Source organism: Castor canadensis, chromosome 5 (assembly GCF_047511655.1).
Source record: "Castor canadensis chromosome 5, mCasCan1.hap1v2, whole genome shotgun sequence".
Lineage (NCBI taxonomy): Eukaryota > Metazoa > Chordata > Mammalia > Rodentia > Castoridae > Castor > Castor canadensis.
In genome coordinates this window covers 67,919,593-67,934,800 of record NC_133390.1, presented here as the reverse complement: position 1 = coordinate 67,934,800, position 15,208 = coordinate 67,919,593, and the positions used below count along the sequence as shown (strand labels likewise).

Here is a 15,208-nt window from a genome sequence, read left to right as displayed (position 1 = left end):
TCATTTTCCTATTTACTTGAACTAGATATTCCCATTTCCTTGCTGATACACATTAAAATCCAGCTTTCAGCTGGGCATGCTAGTGCATGTATATATGGTCCTCATCTACTTGGGAGGCAGGAGGTTCACAAATTCAGGGCTAGTCCAGGCAAAAATTAGGGGCACCATATCCCTTTTTAAAGTGGAGAGTGGGAGACTGGGAGGGTGTAGCTAAAGTGGTACAGTGCTTGCAAGTATGACACCCTGGAATCTCCAGTGCCAAAAACAAACACAAAAAACATGCAGCTCCTAGGAGTTGTCTACCATGCACTGAGCCCTGGGTTTGATTCCCAACAAACATACACCCACTCACAGCTGACTGGGGATAAACTGAAAAAGAAGAAAGAAATCTGTTTCACGTTTTTTCTTTAAATCCTGTACTTTGTAACAGGATTTACAAAGTAATCCAAATTACAAAGTAATGCTGTTCTGGATACCATAAAGAATGCAAAAAAACCCCAAAAGAGTGAAATAAATAGTTCTTTGGAATGTATAGTTTTGTCCTTTAAAACTTACACCTGAAAAGCTCAGTTGAAGCAAGTATTAAGTAATGTAAATTAAGTACTTTAAATGTTCAAAGGTGTTCCAAACACTGTACTCGGTATAAAAGGCAGACCTTAAGTAAAGATGATGAAGGGAAAAAAGAAATCTTAAAGACAATAGGGGGTGGGCTGTTGAAGGAGAATTAGGATTTGCTTAGGTGCAGAAAAAGGTTAGGATTTGTATCCTATGTGGTGAATATACTAAGGTGGGAAGATGTGGTTGAAAAGAAAATAGTCCTGTATTCTTGGAAGGTCAGCTTAACTGTCATCACTGTTTTGTGAACAATAAACAATTAAATTGGGTAAGTAGGTATTTGGTAAATTATACTTAGGTGTAGGCCTGTTGTATTGTTTCATCAGTAATGACAGTACTTTGGCATAGTTAAATGCTGATACCTATGCATAACTTTTCTTATGCATAGTAGAACTCAACAAAAACTCAGTTAATTGAAATTCACTGAATGCTAGGCTAGTTTTGTCATGGCTGTGGAAAGGATTCTTTGTGCTTCTTGTGATCAACCTTCTATACCTGAATTTAGGAACTGATATCTTCAAAAGTTAGAAAAATGTATCTGTTCAGTAGGTTTGACCTGTATGTATTCAGCTTATGTGTCTACCTTGTTAGATACTAACTTCAAACAGCAATTTTGCTTGGTCTGTGGGCTCTCTGAAGGTTGGTTTTCAGTAGCTGCTGTAATCATTTTTGGTAGTATTAAAGGGAATTGGATTACCTTGTTTATCAGTGCATCAGTAGGTCAATGTATAAAAGTGTACATCAGAGGTAGTAAAACACCATCAAAGAATATTTTTTAAAATAGTGCATAGCGATTATTTAATTATACACTACCAAAAAAAGCACTTAGGTGGACTTAATTTCTTTTCTTAGTTGATTAACATAAACAGCTATTCAACAGATCGATGCCATTGACTCACTATTAATCTTGTATTTGGGGCTGCAAATTGTAAATAATTTTAGATGATTAATAGATTGAGAACCAATATTGGAGTTGCTCTTTAGATGTATTCGCGATTTATTGGTTTTTAAAATTGGGAGTTTATATTTTTTGTATGAACAAAAAACAGTGTCAGTTTTATAAACATCACGGAAACTAGTGAGGAATAGCTGTTTGGAACAGTCACAGAATTTGTTCTATGTTCTATTACATTAATTATGATTGTCTATAACCAAAACAACTGGCTGTTTTTATATTGTCTGGTTGACTGCATAATAATAGTTGGTGAGAGCTGATGCTGTGAGAAGCAGCTTTAACCGTAGGCCTTGATGTGATTGTTCATAAATGGTCATTTTAAAGGGCTTGAGATTAGTCATAACAATTAGCTCCAGGTTGAACTTTGATGTTTAAAGTCTGCCCCAGGACATGTAGAGGGAAAATTGCCTCTGTTGTTTTTCAGTTACCCAAATGCAAATTTATTTTGAATAATTCTTCATTTCAATACCACAGAGATTTTCTTTTTGAAAAAAATAATTTTTGTTAGTTTTTTCTATGGACCTAGTGTTTGTGATTAGCGTTGGTATTTGTTTCAATTTAAGAAAATATGTTGCTGCATAGGTGAGGTAGTATTTGAATCACTTTAAAAAGTTCATGTCAGTGTTTTGGTTCTTTTGAAATTTTCCTTTCTCTTTTTTTTTTCCCCTTTTTTTTCTTTTTGCTTTTCTTTCTTTCTTTTGTTTTGTTTTGGTTTATTACTTTTGTTTTTAGTTTTTAAAGGGGTGTCCATGGCCTTGCTACATACTTGGCTGGCCATATTTAGTCTGCGCACTAATTGTTAGTTGGCCCGGTAGAATCTTACTTTGTGCTATCAGTTCTTTTAGTATGGTTTTCTATTTTTGTCCGCTTGGTTGTGTTTTGAGATTTTTATTCTGATGGGCCGGATTTTAATCCTGTAACTAAATTTTAGTCTGCAGACTAAAAGTAATCCGCGGATTATTTATTTTTGCAAAATATTTAATTCTCCCACTGGAAACTATCTTAAAAGAATGTTACATTCTCTTAGAATAGCCAAGGGAGTTCACAGCTACTGGTGAGTTCTGTTCTTTTTTTGTTCTCAATACCTAGACATAAAAGACCCTGCTACCTACATTGCATATTTGGCTCCATTGTGCCTAGGTGTTGGTGTACATTACTATTCATGTCACCTATAACTGTGACTGTCCCTTAGTTGTTTGTTTATTGTATAAATTTTGGTTTAGCTTTTGGTGGGTGAATTGGGCATATTTGCAGATGGAACTGTGTTGAATTTGTAGTGCTCAAAGATGTAGGATTTTTTTTTTCAGTGAGTTTTTCCAAAAAGGAAAAAATGTTCTATTATTTATTTTTCCTTAAGTAATGGGTGCAAGGGTATGAGGGGGCAAAGCCCACAATAGAAAAAGTAAGTTTATACCCGCACTCCTGAGGTGATATGTCAATTTCCTGAAGAGTCCTAAGATGATGAGAATGTCAGCAAATAAGCATCTTTTAGCAGGGAAGTCAATCCAAATATGGAGAATAATCCGCGGTGGCCTGATTCTCCTTAGCTCACACAAATTAAAATATCTGGCTTGAATATAATTACTATAATAATTTATAGTAATATAAATTTAATATATTTAATACTTTTCTCTCATCACTAATATAGCCAAAAAAATGTTTATACTGTGTAACTGGGACACATTAATTGTGAAAAATTAGCATATTGGGAACATACATCTTTAAAAGCAGGCTAATAATGCCCCTCCCAGCCATGTTTATGGATGATGAATCCAGGTCATAGAAGACCACTTTACTTTGGGAACTTTACTTCTAGATTTCATTTTGATTTTAACTTTTTTTGGTTTTGTATTTTTTTAGTAAACACACTGGCATTGGAACATAAACAAAAATTAAAATGTTTCTTTACTGTGCCTCACCATTGCACAAATCAAAAAAAATTTTTGCATACACTTGTGGTGAAATAATTTTTAAAATTTGGACTTGCTACTGTGGAGACTAATGTTTAAAGTTTATAACTGTATAAACATTTTCTATGTCCCCCTACACCATGGATTTCTTATAACATTGGATATATTTTTCCTTGCTGGACTATTCTCTTTTGTATTGACTTCCCCTGTTTGGATTATTTCACTGCATTATCATCTTAGGATTCGTCAGGAACAGGACATTTCACCTCAGGAGTGCGGGTATGTACTTAATTTTTTTTTTTCCCCAAAATTTCAGCGCAGGTCTATAAAACTCTGGAAAACATTTTTGAAGGGCTGAATAATTGCTTATTCTTGAAATGTAGTAGTAAAAGCAGTGTAGGTAGCTATGACTTGTTTTCATTCATTGTATAGTACAGTTCTTATGGTACATATTAGGCTGTCAGTCTCCTAGGTGATGCATTGGTATCTGGGTTGAAATTTACAAATTGAGGAGTTTTTAAGTTAGTATTCTTAAAGAATAAATGTAGATGAAGATTCATGAGACCAAAAGTTCTGAGTGTTAAGCAATCTAATGAATAAGGAATGATGGGGTAGCAGAAACTTCTTTATTTAAAGCCAATTTTCAAACATTGGTTCCTTTTTTTAATTTTTTTTTTTGTAGTGGTGGTGGCACTGGAATTTGAACTCAGTGCCTTGGGCTTGCTAGGCAGTACTCTACACCTGAGCCACACCACCAGCTGGTTTTCTTTTCTTTAAAAACAAAGATAATTCAGAGGAGCTTGTTTCTAGTTTGGACTGTAATTTTTTGAAGTTGCATGCTCCCATTCCATATATATACATATATATATAATGGCCAAAACTTAAGCTCTGGGAGGTACTTGGTTAATTCTCCACTTAACCTTTATCCACAAAATAATACTGAGCCAAGGCATTTTTCAACAAAAGTCTCTCAAAGAGTTTAAAATAACAATAGATACTTATAAAAAGGCTAAAATGTATCTTAGTACCAAAATGGACGATCACTTGTAGCCACAAAGACACCAAACAGACATGGACAGCATTTTTTTAATATCAAAAACAAGCTTATAATATTAGTTCATTAAAACCTTTTACTCAAAATCTTCATTAATATAAAGTGAGTATTTTTAGTTAAAATAACTCACCATCTACCTACCTTGTATTTGAATTTTAGCAGGAGATATTTTTACTTTTTTGGTGCTATTTTTAAGTCTACTTCAAGCAGATGCAAATTACCTCAGGAATAAAATGTGTCTATCATTGGGGTTTAAATATTTTTATGATAGGTATTCTGAATTTTCCCACTGACTATTTTGTTTTTGCACTCTGGATTTAATTTTGGGCCTTGGGAGCAAGAGAGGGGAAGGTGATCAAAAACAGTGAAAAAGCTATAAATTTTAAATAATATACAATATTAGGGTTTTCTTGACTGAGGCAAATCCGAGTACTCAAAAACATAAAGACAAGGCAGTGTTTGCTCTTACAGAGGGCTTTCTAAACATAGCCAGTAAATTGACTAAGACTTTTAAAGCTCTGAGATCTTTTAAAGCTCTAAGATCCTACTCAACCCAGTTTCTCAGTTTCCATGGAAAATAAGCCTTTTCAGTAATAAATTACATGTTAAAAAACAAACAAAAAAAGCTACCTTTCACCATCTTTGTAAAAAGTCTACAGAATATGTAAGGATTCTGTAGAGGTAACTAGTTTCTCCTACTTTTAACCTAAGTGAATAGCCAGAAGACATGAGCCATTCTCATTAGGAAACCTTAGCCTCCCAGAGCCCTTCGTGCCCTACCAGTCTGTATGCCCTTTCTTCACTTACAGGTCTACTTCCTGGATTGGAGGCATGGCTCCAAGTGGTAGAGCCCTACTTTGCAAGCCTGAAGCTCTGCGTTCAAACCCCAGTCCCACCAAACAAATAAACAAACAAACAAACAAACAAAAAAGGTCTATTTCCTTTCAGTTATTTGTGTCTGCTTCTTTAATATATCTGTCCACCTTCACCCCACCTTTGGTTTTAGTTGTATTTTTTTTCTTTCAAGGGATATATTTTCCTTTTTTCTTTAGTTTCAGAGGCTTTTTGTTCATCTTTTTATTTCTATTCCCCTTTTTTATATTTAACTGGCTGTAATTTAAAATGAAGTATATTATCATAATTTTAATATATTGATTTGTTTTAAGACACAACTGAGTAGAAAGCTGTGTATTCTTTAAGCAAATTAGTTTAATTGCAGTTTGCTTCAATATAGTTTTCAATTGACTTTTTCTATGGCTTAATGGCTCTTAATGAAAAATACATTTTCCCCTCTCTGATTAAAACTCTAGAACATTCATTCAAATGAGAGTGATCTGACCACACTCATGATAATAGCTACTTGAGAAAACAATGTCAAACATTTCATCAAAGCCTAGGTACTCAAATAATCATAGGCTCTGTTTATTGAGGAGATTATACCAAATCATTAGCATTTATAAAACTAGTATAACAGCTTTTCTTTTTTAAAAATTGATAGAATGATAAGAGTGAATAATATTGAAATAGATTGCATTCATGTATGAAGAAGCTATAATGAAATGCTCTGAAGCTGTTGAATAATAGAGAAGCAGGGTAATAGAGAAAGAATATAGAGGGGGCCAATCTGATTGAAGTACAATATATGCATGTGTGAAATACCACGTTGAAACTCCCTTGAGCAATCAGTACACACTTAAAAAAATGAAGGGCAGGAAAGTAAAACAGGTTCTGTCTGGGGTGGGTACCAGTGGGAAAAGGAGAGGATAAACAGAGAGGGTAAAAGAGAGGGAATATGGTCAGTATACTTTGTGTATGTGTATGGAAATAGACCAGTGAAACCTACTGAAATTGCTCTAAGGAGGGGGGAATAAAGAAGAATGATGGGGGGAGGTGAACCTAATTTAACATACATTGTAAGCACATATGTAAATGCCACAATGCATCCCCTCTGTACAACTAATACATGCTAATAAAAATGTAAATATATGTATAGGCAAATTGCCAGATTTAAACAGTGCCATCCATTATCAACAGTTGTTCTGCTAAAACTAATGCCAAAGAGGCAATCTTTTATTTATTGCCACAATAGCCAAAACTTTTTTTGTATTCTTCTCATTGTGCTTGCCTCCAGAACTTTATATGTGCCTCTCATGTTTCATATGCATGTGTAATTGTGTTGTTTTATGATTAGCATATGTAGATCTTTCTCTTGAGTTGTTCTTATAAAATCTCAAGTACTTCACCTCATTGTGATGAATCACATGCAGTTTACTCTTGCAGTTCTAGAAGCCTCCCGTCCCAAATTTACCATGTTTTGTACATGTTAGGAATTAACTCAGTACTCAGAGTTATTTGCTTAGATTATTGCAATAAAGTATTAATTGTTCTTTCCCTTTTTTATCCTGCAGGTCTTCCGACCCCGAACTCCACCAGAAGCAATTGCACTGTGTAGCCGTCTACTGGAGTATACACCAACTGCCCGATTGACACCACTAGAGGCTTGTGCACATTCATTTTTTGATGAATTACGGGACCCAAATGTCAAACTACCAAATGGGCGAGACACACCTGCACTCTTCAACTTCACTACTCAAGGTAATTCTAAACACTTAAAAGCTACACACTGGGTGTGAAATTACCCCCTGTTTATGGACATCTGTGGAGGACAACAACAGGGGTAGGAAGCACCCTCAAATTTTTTAAACCAGTCTTTATATGGTCTCAAACAAAATAGTGATAGATAAAAATTTTCAAATAGCCATAATCTCATTTTAGTAAATTTTAGCACATGAGAAGTTAATAGAGATTTTAATGAGTAAGTTATTGCTGATAAAACTAACATACATTGTAGCCCTTAGGTTTGAATCTGAAACTTGCTCTATTAGCATTTCTTGCTTCCTGGTCATTTATATCAAGTTTTTAAAACCTAGAAATAAATTAGTGGCTGTATTTGTTTAAGTTCAGATATCTTATAAAAATAGGTTGAATTAGAGACCTACAAATGCTTTCTAATATCTTACATAAGAGATATATAGATAGAGAAATTTCCATCCTCTCTGAGATTTGGCACCATTGCTGCAGAGAAAACATTGAAAGGAAAATTGAATTTGTGCATTCATTGATGGTTTCTGAAAAACCTGGGGATAGTCATTATTTCTTCACCATTTTTGTGTTCACTTTTCCGTTTTTCTTGATTAAGACGTCCAGCAATTCATTCGTTGATTCATACTCTCTGATGATGTGATTTTTTTTTTTTTCCCTCCTTTAACGGCAGGGCTGCAGAGTGGCTTAAGCAGTAAGAGCACCTGCCTAGCAAGTGTGAGGCCCAGAGTTCAGACCCCAGTACCACCAAAACAAAACAAACAAATAAAACTTTACTGCCTGTAAAAAGTTTATAATTCCCTACAGATAAAACAAGAAGTAAATAGTGGATGTAAGTAAGGCTTAGTCAGTCTAGTAAATGTAGAAGGGAGATGAAGAGCTTTCTGTGACCAAGAGAGAGACACATGTCCTTTATTCAAAAGTGAACATTTTTCTGCCATATTTAAACTTTTTGAAAATTTAATGTGGAAAAGACACATGACACAAGCAGTAGTTGTGGAAGACCTGAGTGAATAGTAAAATAGACTTGCATAGTTGGGTTCACTATAAACAATCTGACAATATTATGTGAACTACTACATTTGAAAACAAGAATGGGTATTTTTCAGACTATTTATAGTTTATCAGAAACCATCTGAAATGTTGTTTGAAGTCCTGGTTACTCCAATATCAGTGAATGGGGGTGCGGTATACAAAGAAATAGAGTTGAATATAGAGCCTAGAAAAGGGAAGTGAAGGTACTCTTGATAGCTGTCTAAAAATACCTCAAGAACAGCTCTGTAGAAAAGAGTAAACATATTCTTTCTTTCTTCAGATTGTAAACTTGAAAGTAGTAGCAGAAAATTAGAAAGCTATGTGTGTATGTATGCATTTGGACTTAATACAAAGACTTAAGTCTCTGCTACAGAAACTGAATAAAATTATTGATGAGTTAGTGATGAAATTTTCAGTAACAGTGGAAAAAGGTGTTTTCAAAATATTGTTCTTTATACTTGGAAGTATTGCGAAGAAAGCTGGGTAGTGTCAGGTACTGTAGGTAGAGTTACTCCAGTTTGGCAAAAGGTTAAACTGGTAGACAGTAGACCTCTTTCAGATTCTGCGATCCCATGCCATGTAAATTTTAGACCTCGGGAAAATAAATTTTATTTTTATTTCTTACTGCTTTTGTTTTAATCAAGAGCAATATATGTAAAGTGAGGAAAATGTTGAAAACACCAAAAAAATGGAAAAAATTAAAATCACAACCCCAAAATAATCAGCATTCAAAATAATCATTTTTCTTTAGCATTTTATAGTATAATGCTTTTCAAAATTTCTGGCACATATACTGATAATCCTTACACAGAAGATAATCTCTTATTTTCCCATTTATTTCCCAAATGAATTTGGTAACTTGACTTTTGGGGGAAGAGGAGTTGGGTTTTTTCATGGGATCTTACATTTGGGGCCATGATCAGCCTCTGACCACAATCCTACCTTCATCTTCCCAAAAGCTGGGACCACAGGCATGCACCCACCACATCTGGCTAATTGCTTATTGGTTTAGATGGGATCTCACTAACTTTGCCTAGGTTAGCCTTGAACCTCCATCTTCCTAATCTTCACCTCTCTCTGTAGCTTGGATTACAAGCATGAGCCATTGCCTCTGGCATTGAATTTTTTTAAATTACACATTACATATATTAATGTGTAATATATTACACATACACATATGTATTAATTTAAGAATTTTGCTTTTTTACATAATAAGTTTTATAAAATAATTTCATTCAAATTCTATGCTTCTTCTTTCATATCTGTATCTTTATAATCAATTTGAACCATCTGATTTTTTATGTTAGGTCACCCAAAGTTTTTTATATGAAGCACTTCTTAAGTCTATATAAGTACACCATAAATACCTGTTACAGGTTTTATTTTCTTTCATACTGTAGGTATATGTTTATTTCTACACAGTATAGCTATTTACTAGATTGCTCTTTTTTTGAAGAGGGTGGTGGTTCTGGGGTTTGAACTCAGGGCCTCATGCTTGCTAGGCAGGTACTCTGACACCTGACCCATGCCTGTAGCCCTTCTTTTAAAAATTATCTCTAAAGGACTTATGGATAGTGACATCCAGCACTTGGAACTGTGGAGTCTTAGCATTAGAAACTACGAAGTTAATGTTAAATTTCTTTGCCTTTTTTTTTTTTAATATTATATAACCATAAAGTTTCACAAACCAGCAATGATTGAGGTTCTTTTCTTAGTGTCTTTTCTAAAAAGTACTTTGTAACTCAGAATAAACTGAGTAAGCTCTTTGTCAGGTGTGTGGCTTGGTAAAACCTCAAATACTACGTAATGTTTATGACAGGTAGATTCCATAGGCTAATTGTCTTTATATTCAAACATACATGTCCTTCATTGCATGTGTATATGTGTATCAAAAGTGAGATAGTGCTTAGGGATGGGGATGAAACTAAGTGGTAGAGTACTTGCTTAGCATATGTAAGGCCCGAGGTTCAATCCCCATTACTGCAAAAGATTCAGTGATTTTTTTTATTTTTTTATTCGATCAGATTTTAAAATCCAGAGTTAAAAGCTGGGCATGGTAGAGCATACCTGTAGTTCCAGCTACTCAGGAGGTAGAGGCAGGAGGATTGCAAATTTGAGGCTGGGGCAAAGATAGCATGAGATCCTGTCTCAAAAACAAAATTTAAAAAGACAAGGCTTTAAGGGTTGCGCAAGAGGAAATACCCTGGGCTTAATCTGCAGTACTGGAGAAAAAAAATCCTGAGTTAAATTCCATTGTTCAGATTTGGCAGTTTTTAAAGTAATACATTTGATTCTCTAGGCACTGGCTAAAATCTTTCATGATTACTGAAGAAAATTAATTTTTGGAACAACTAATTCTGTGAACTTCTAATATATATTTTTGTGGTACTGGGATTTGAATTTAGGGCCTTACGTTGAGCCACTCCACCAGCCCTACTTTTGTGATGGGTATTTCGCAAACTATTTGCTGGGCTGCTTTCGAACTACCACCCTCCTGATGTACCTAGGATTACAGGCATGAGCCACTGGCAACAGGCTCTAATTTTTTTTTAAAAATTGAAGTGAAATTCACATAAGATTTACCATTTTTTCAACAGTAAACAATTCAGTGTCAGTTAGTACATTCATCTTCAGCCAGTTACCACCATCCAGTGCAACTATCCTGTTGGATCACTATCCAATTATCACCTTCATCAGCTTCCAGAACATGTTCCTTGCTCGTGCAGAAAACCCTGTTCCTATTAAATAGCAGCGCCGCAGTAACCCTTCTTTCAGCCCCTAACAGCAACTAGTTTCTTTCTGTCTCACTGTTTACCTATTTTGAGTATTTCATTTGTGTGTCCCTTTGTTTGTTACTGCCTTTTTGTGTGTTGGTGGTGGTGGTGTTCTGGGAATCCAGCCCAGGGCCTTTTACAATCTTGGCAACCCCTGAACTGGATTCTCAACTGTGTGACTGCTTTCACTTAACACATTTTCAAGGTTCATCCACATAAGATATATATCAGTACTTCTTTCCTTCTTAGGGCTGAAAAACATCCCATTGTGCGGATATAACATGTTTTGCTCATCCATTCAACTGCAGATGGACATCTGGGTTGTTACTACCTTTTTGTCTGTTGTGAATAGTGCCATTGTGACCATTTGTGTGCAAATATTTGTTCAATACTTTCCATTCTTAGGAGCACTACTGAGTCACAAGGTAATTTTGCTTAATTGTTTGAGGAACTATCAGACTATTTTCCACAAGACTGCACATTTTACATCCCTGACAACAATGTTCAAGAACTTAATTTTTCAACATCCTTGCCAATACTTGTCCCTTTCCAGTTTTAGTTTTGTTTTAATAGCCTTCCTAGTAGATGCAAAGTGTATCATCATGACCCTAAGCTTATTGCACTATAATGAATCAGAGCTTGATAAATACTGTTACCTATTCTCTAGTAAATTACATTCAGAAGACAGATTGACATGAAAATAAATTGACTTAGATTTTAGAATAAAGAACAGGCTCAATTTCAAGGAGACTAAATAATTTAGTTCATGCTTTATCCATACATATCTAATAGTTAGAAACATTTTAATAGAATGAGTGTTATTTTATTTTGGCATTCTAAAATGTTTTATTTGCCCATATATCAAATACAAATATGGCTGTCCATGTGTCTAAGTATACATGTGTTTTTCAGGTTTGAAGAGTACATGTATATTTAGATGTAGTGTGTATAGACACAGTGTAGTCTGTGCCTATAAGTGTTTATATTATTCTGTGAATATCAGTGGAAAGGAAGTACATGAATCTTCATGTAGATCCTGTAGATATAGCCTAGGAATCTTTTCTCATCATTTTGAGATAGGGCCTTCCTATATATTTTTTTTAATCATTAAAATGCCCTGTCTTAACAGCCATTCTGTAACTGGGCATTGATCACATGATAGTACTTTCTCCTAGTACTTCTAATTCACTGTTGTTCTTGAACAATATTTTTTAACAGTGGAATTTGAATTCAGGACCTTGCATTTTCTTGGCAAGCATTCTAACACTTGAGCAGCACCCCAGTCCTTTTTGCTTTAGTTTATTTTTTAGGTAAGATATCATGCTTTTTGTCCAGGCTGGACTTAGACCATAGTCATGTTATCTCTGCCTTCTGAGTACCTGGAATTACAGGCACATATCACCAGACCTGACTTGTTTTTGAAATAGGTTCTCACTAAGTTTATAGTCTGCATTTGCCTTGAACCACAGTCCTCCTATCTCTGCCTCCCATGTAGCTGGGATTACAAGCATGTGCCATCACACCCAGCCCTGAACAGTATTTCTATATAAAAAACAGCTGTCCATGGAGGAGGTGTTATTTGATATCATTCTGTTTGATACTCTATGTTTTAATTTTGGAGAATTGTCTCCATATGGTGATTTTGTTTCCGAAAGCAAAGATGTAATTATTGTTCAAGTGCAACTTTAAAGCCTAGACTAGTTAATGGTAATTAGTAATGATCAGACTAAAACTGTAATTCAAGAGGTTGAAGAAGCATAACAGTCACCCACTTGATTATAGAGAGAATTCAGATATTCTATGTGGGGGACTTGGAGATAAGCAGTGAAGTTCTGCCCTCCTCCATCCCCACAACAAATTTTCAGTGATGTTTGCACTGCTGCCCCCAAATAAAATGAAGGCAATCCCCAATCTACATATAGAAGGTGGTCAGTGAATGTTTGAATGTGTAACAGTACCACTTTAAATAAGCAATATTTATTCATGCAACCAGTATTGACATATTTAATGTTGCCTGTAGTTGCTGTTACTGTTTTTTTAATTAATAAAGTAAACCTGTCATATGATCCAGACTATGCAGACCCCTCTTATTTTTCCAGCACTAAGGCCTTAGTGTGTGAGGACCCTCTGACTGACAGTATTATCTGCAGTCAGACATTGAAATCCAGGACGTACCTTTGATATTTCCCTCCCTTTTCTCTCCTTGCTCCTGTCATTAGATCATAAAGAGTAGGCATATAGTTGAATGAGCCTCAGAAAGCAGATAGAAACAGGAAAGTACAGTAGGGATCAGTGTTTTCTTATTTACAGATTTGTTGTCTATTCCAAGGCTGGACTACATTAAGAAATAAGTTATTTTATGTTTAAAGGAATGTCTTACCCTAATTCTACCACACAACATCCCCATCTCAATTCTTTCAATTTGTGTGAAAGTATGAAGTTTTACTAGTTGAAATTACTTCAGCAAGCTTTGTCCTCAAAAAAATATAGGACAAGATAGGGTTGGCACAGGGATGGTTGCAGATTAACATTTACATTATCATTTACATTAATAAGATTTAATTTAAAGAGTATGCTCCTCTCACTCTTAGCTTGGTTTTGTGAGAGAATGATAGCTTTGTGGGGAGATAAAGAAGAGTGGTGGCATATTGACAAGGCAAAAGAAGCTGGTTTATCAATTCTAGGGAACTCTTACTTGAAAATTAAAAAAAAAAAAGTGCAAAAAACGTGTTACAAAATAGGAACTGATGAAAACAAGTTAGTCTAGATGGGTAATAAAAACAAGTATTCTAGAACCTCAGCTTGTAAAAGGTTTATATTTCCTTCATTTGAGAAAGTAGGCTACTTATTTATAAGATTTATTGCAACTCATTTATTATATTTAGAAGGTTCAGTCATCTTTGGAGGAATGGTTTTAAAACCTGTTTTTCTGTTATAAAATATTGATTGCTAAAGTATGGTCGGTTTATTTGTTTACTTTCCTTTCTGAAATATCCTGAGCATTTTCTACTAGCCTGAATTGCCCTCAGATGTATCTAAATTGAGCACAGTGTTTCAAATGCCTGACTGATGAATTATCTTTTGATACTGTTCTCAGATTGCTATGAACCCTGAGGTGGGACTTTTTGGTCTTTAGACTTACTATAATAGCAATGATAAATTTTCACTTACCATTTATTTATATGTAGGATATGTCAAAGGAATTGATGTCAGAATGATTCTTTAATATTTTATAAATAATCTAGCTGAGTAAAATTTCTAGGTAATAAGGCTGCACTCATCTAGACATTGAAATTAGAGGCCAGTGGGGAGACACTGATGGAGAGGTCAAGAAAATTCAAGAGTGGGCTAAGATGAGGAAGGTAAGATTTAGTTTAGGCAACCACAGTACTAATGACAAATAATGTTGACTGTATGCAGGATTTTAGACTCTTTATTTACCAATTTTATATGAGAATCATTATTTTTCCTGAGATTATTTGGTCTATTCTTTTGCTTTGGACATACTACTGGAAAAAATATGGAATCATATAGGAAGAAACAATTTAAAAAAACTAAAAGTTCTCTGTGTAGTTTGAACAGATAGACTTCCAGGAAAGATCAAAACACTGGTGGCATATGATATATAACCAAGGCAGTAATGAAATACAGCTTGGCATTTGGAAAGAGTAGGTCAGACCTAAATTCTAGTTCTCTCTAACTAGTTGTTGGAGACTAGTTATTAATTGTAGACTTTACCCAGGCTACTATCTCTACCTGGGTTTTCTCGTTTTAAAAAAAAATGAGATAGTTGGATTAAAGGATATTCAACTTCCATCTCCAAAATTTTGATTATAAAAATCCATTGACTCCATATAGACAAAGAAGAAATGAAAAAAGTAAAGCTAACCATGTGAACCGTAATCGGGTGGAGATTAGGTAAGATTGTAATATAAATAAGTACAGGAAAACCTAGACTGTTTCCCCTTAGAATTCAAAATATTGGCAGTATTATTTTTATTTGTATGTGTTTATTTTATTGTGATGCTTAGAATTGAACTGAGGGCTCTAAGCATGCTAGGCAAGGGTCCTTGCCTACTACAGAGCTATATCCCTGTCCCAGCATTTTTTAAAATTTCCAAAAGGGTTTTTAGTTGAATAAAGAACTCAGTGATACTTCATTTGTTGCACTTCATCAAGAAGGAAGTTCTGGAGTATACGACTTTCAGATTAATCACCACAACTTCAAATTTTCTAATGTTTTGCTAGATAAATTCTAAAATAT

General features: G+C 34.6%; 1 protein-coding gene across 2 annotated transcripts in view; it reads left to right on the top strand.

Moving 5' to 3' along the window:
• Window positions 1-15,208, top strand: part of Gsk3b (glycogen synthase kinase 3 beta) — a 173,181-nt gene that overhangs the window by 134,475 nt on the left and 23,498 nt on the right. The window contains exons 9-10 of one of the 2 annotated variants that reach the window (XM_074073237.1): window positions 3,721-3,759; window positions 6,943-7,129. In XM_074073237.1, coding sequence (XP_073929338.1) covers window positions 3,721-3,759; window positions 6,943-7,129 — 226 coding nt within the window. The remainder of the gene's footprint in view (window positions 1-3,720; window positions 3,760-6,942; window positions 7,130-15,208) is intronic. The other variant, XM_074073238.1, reaches the window with a different exon arrangement.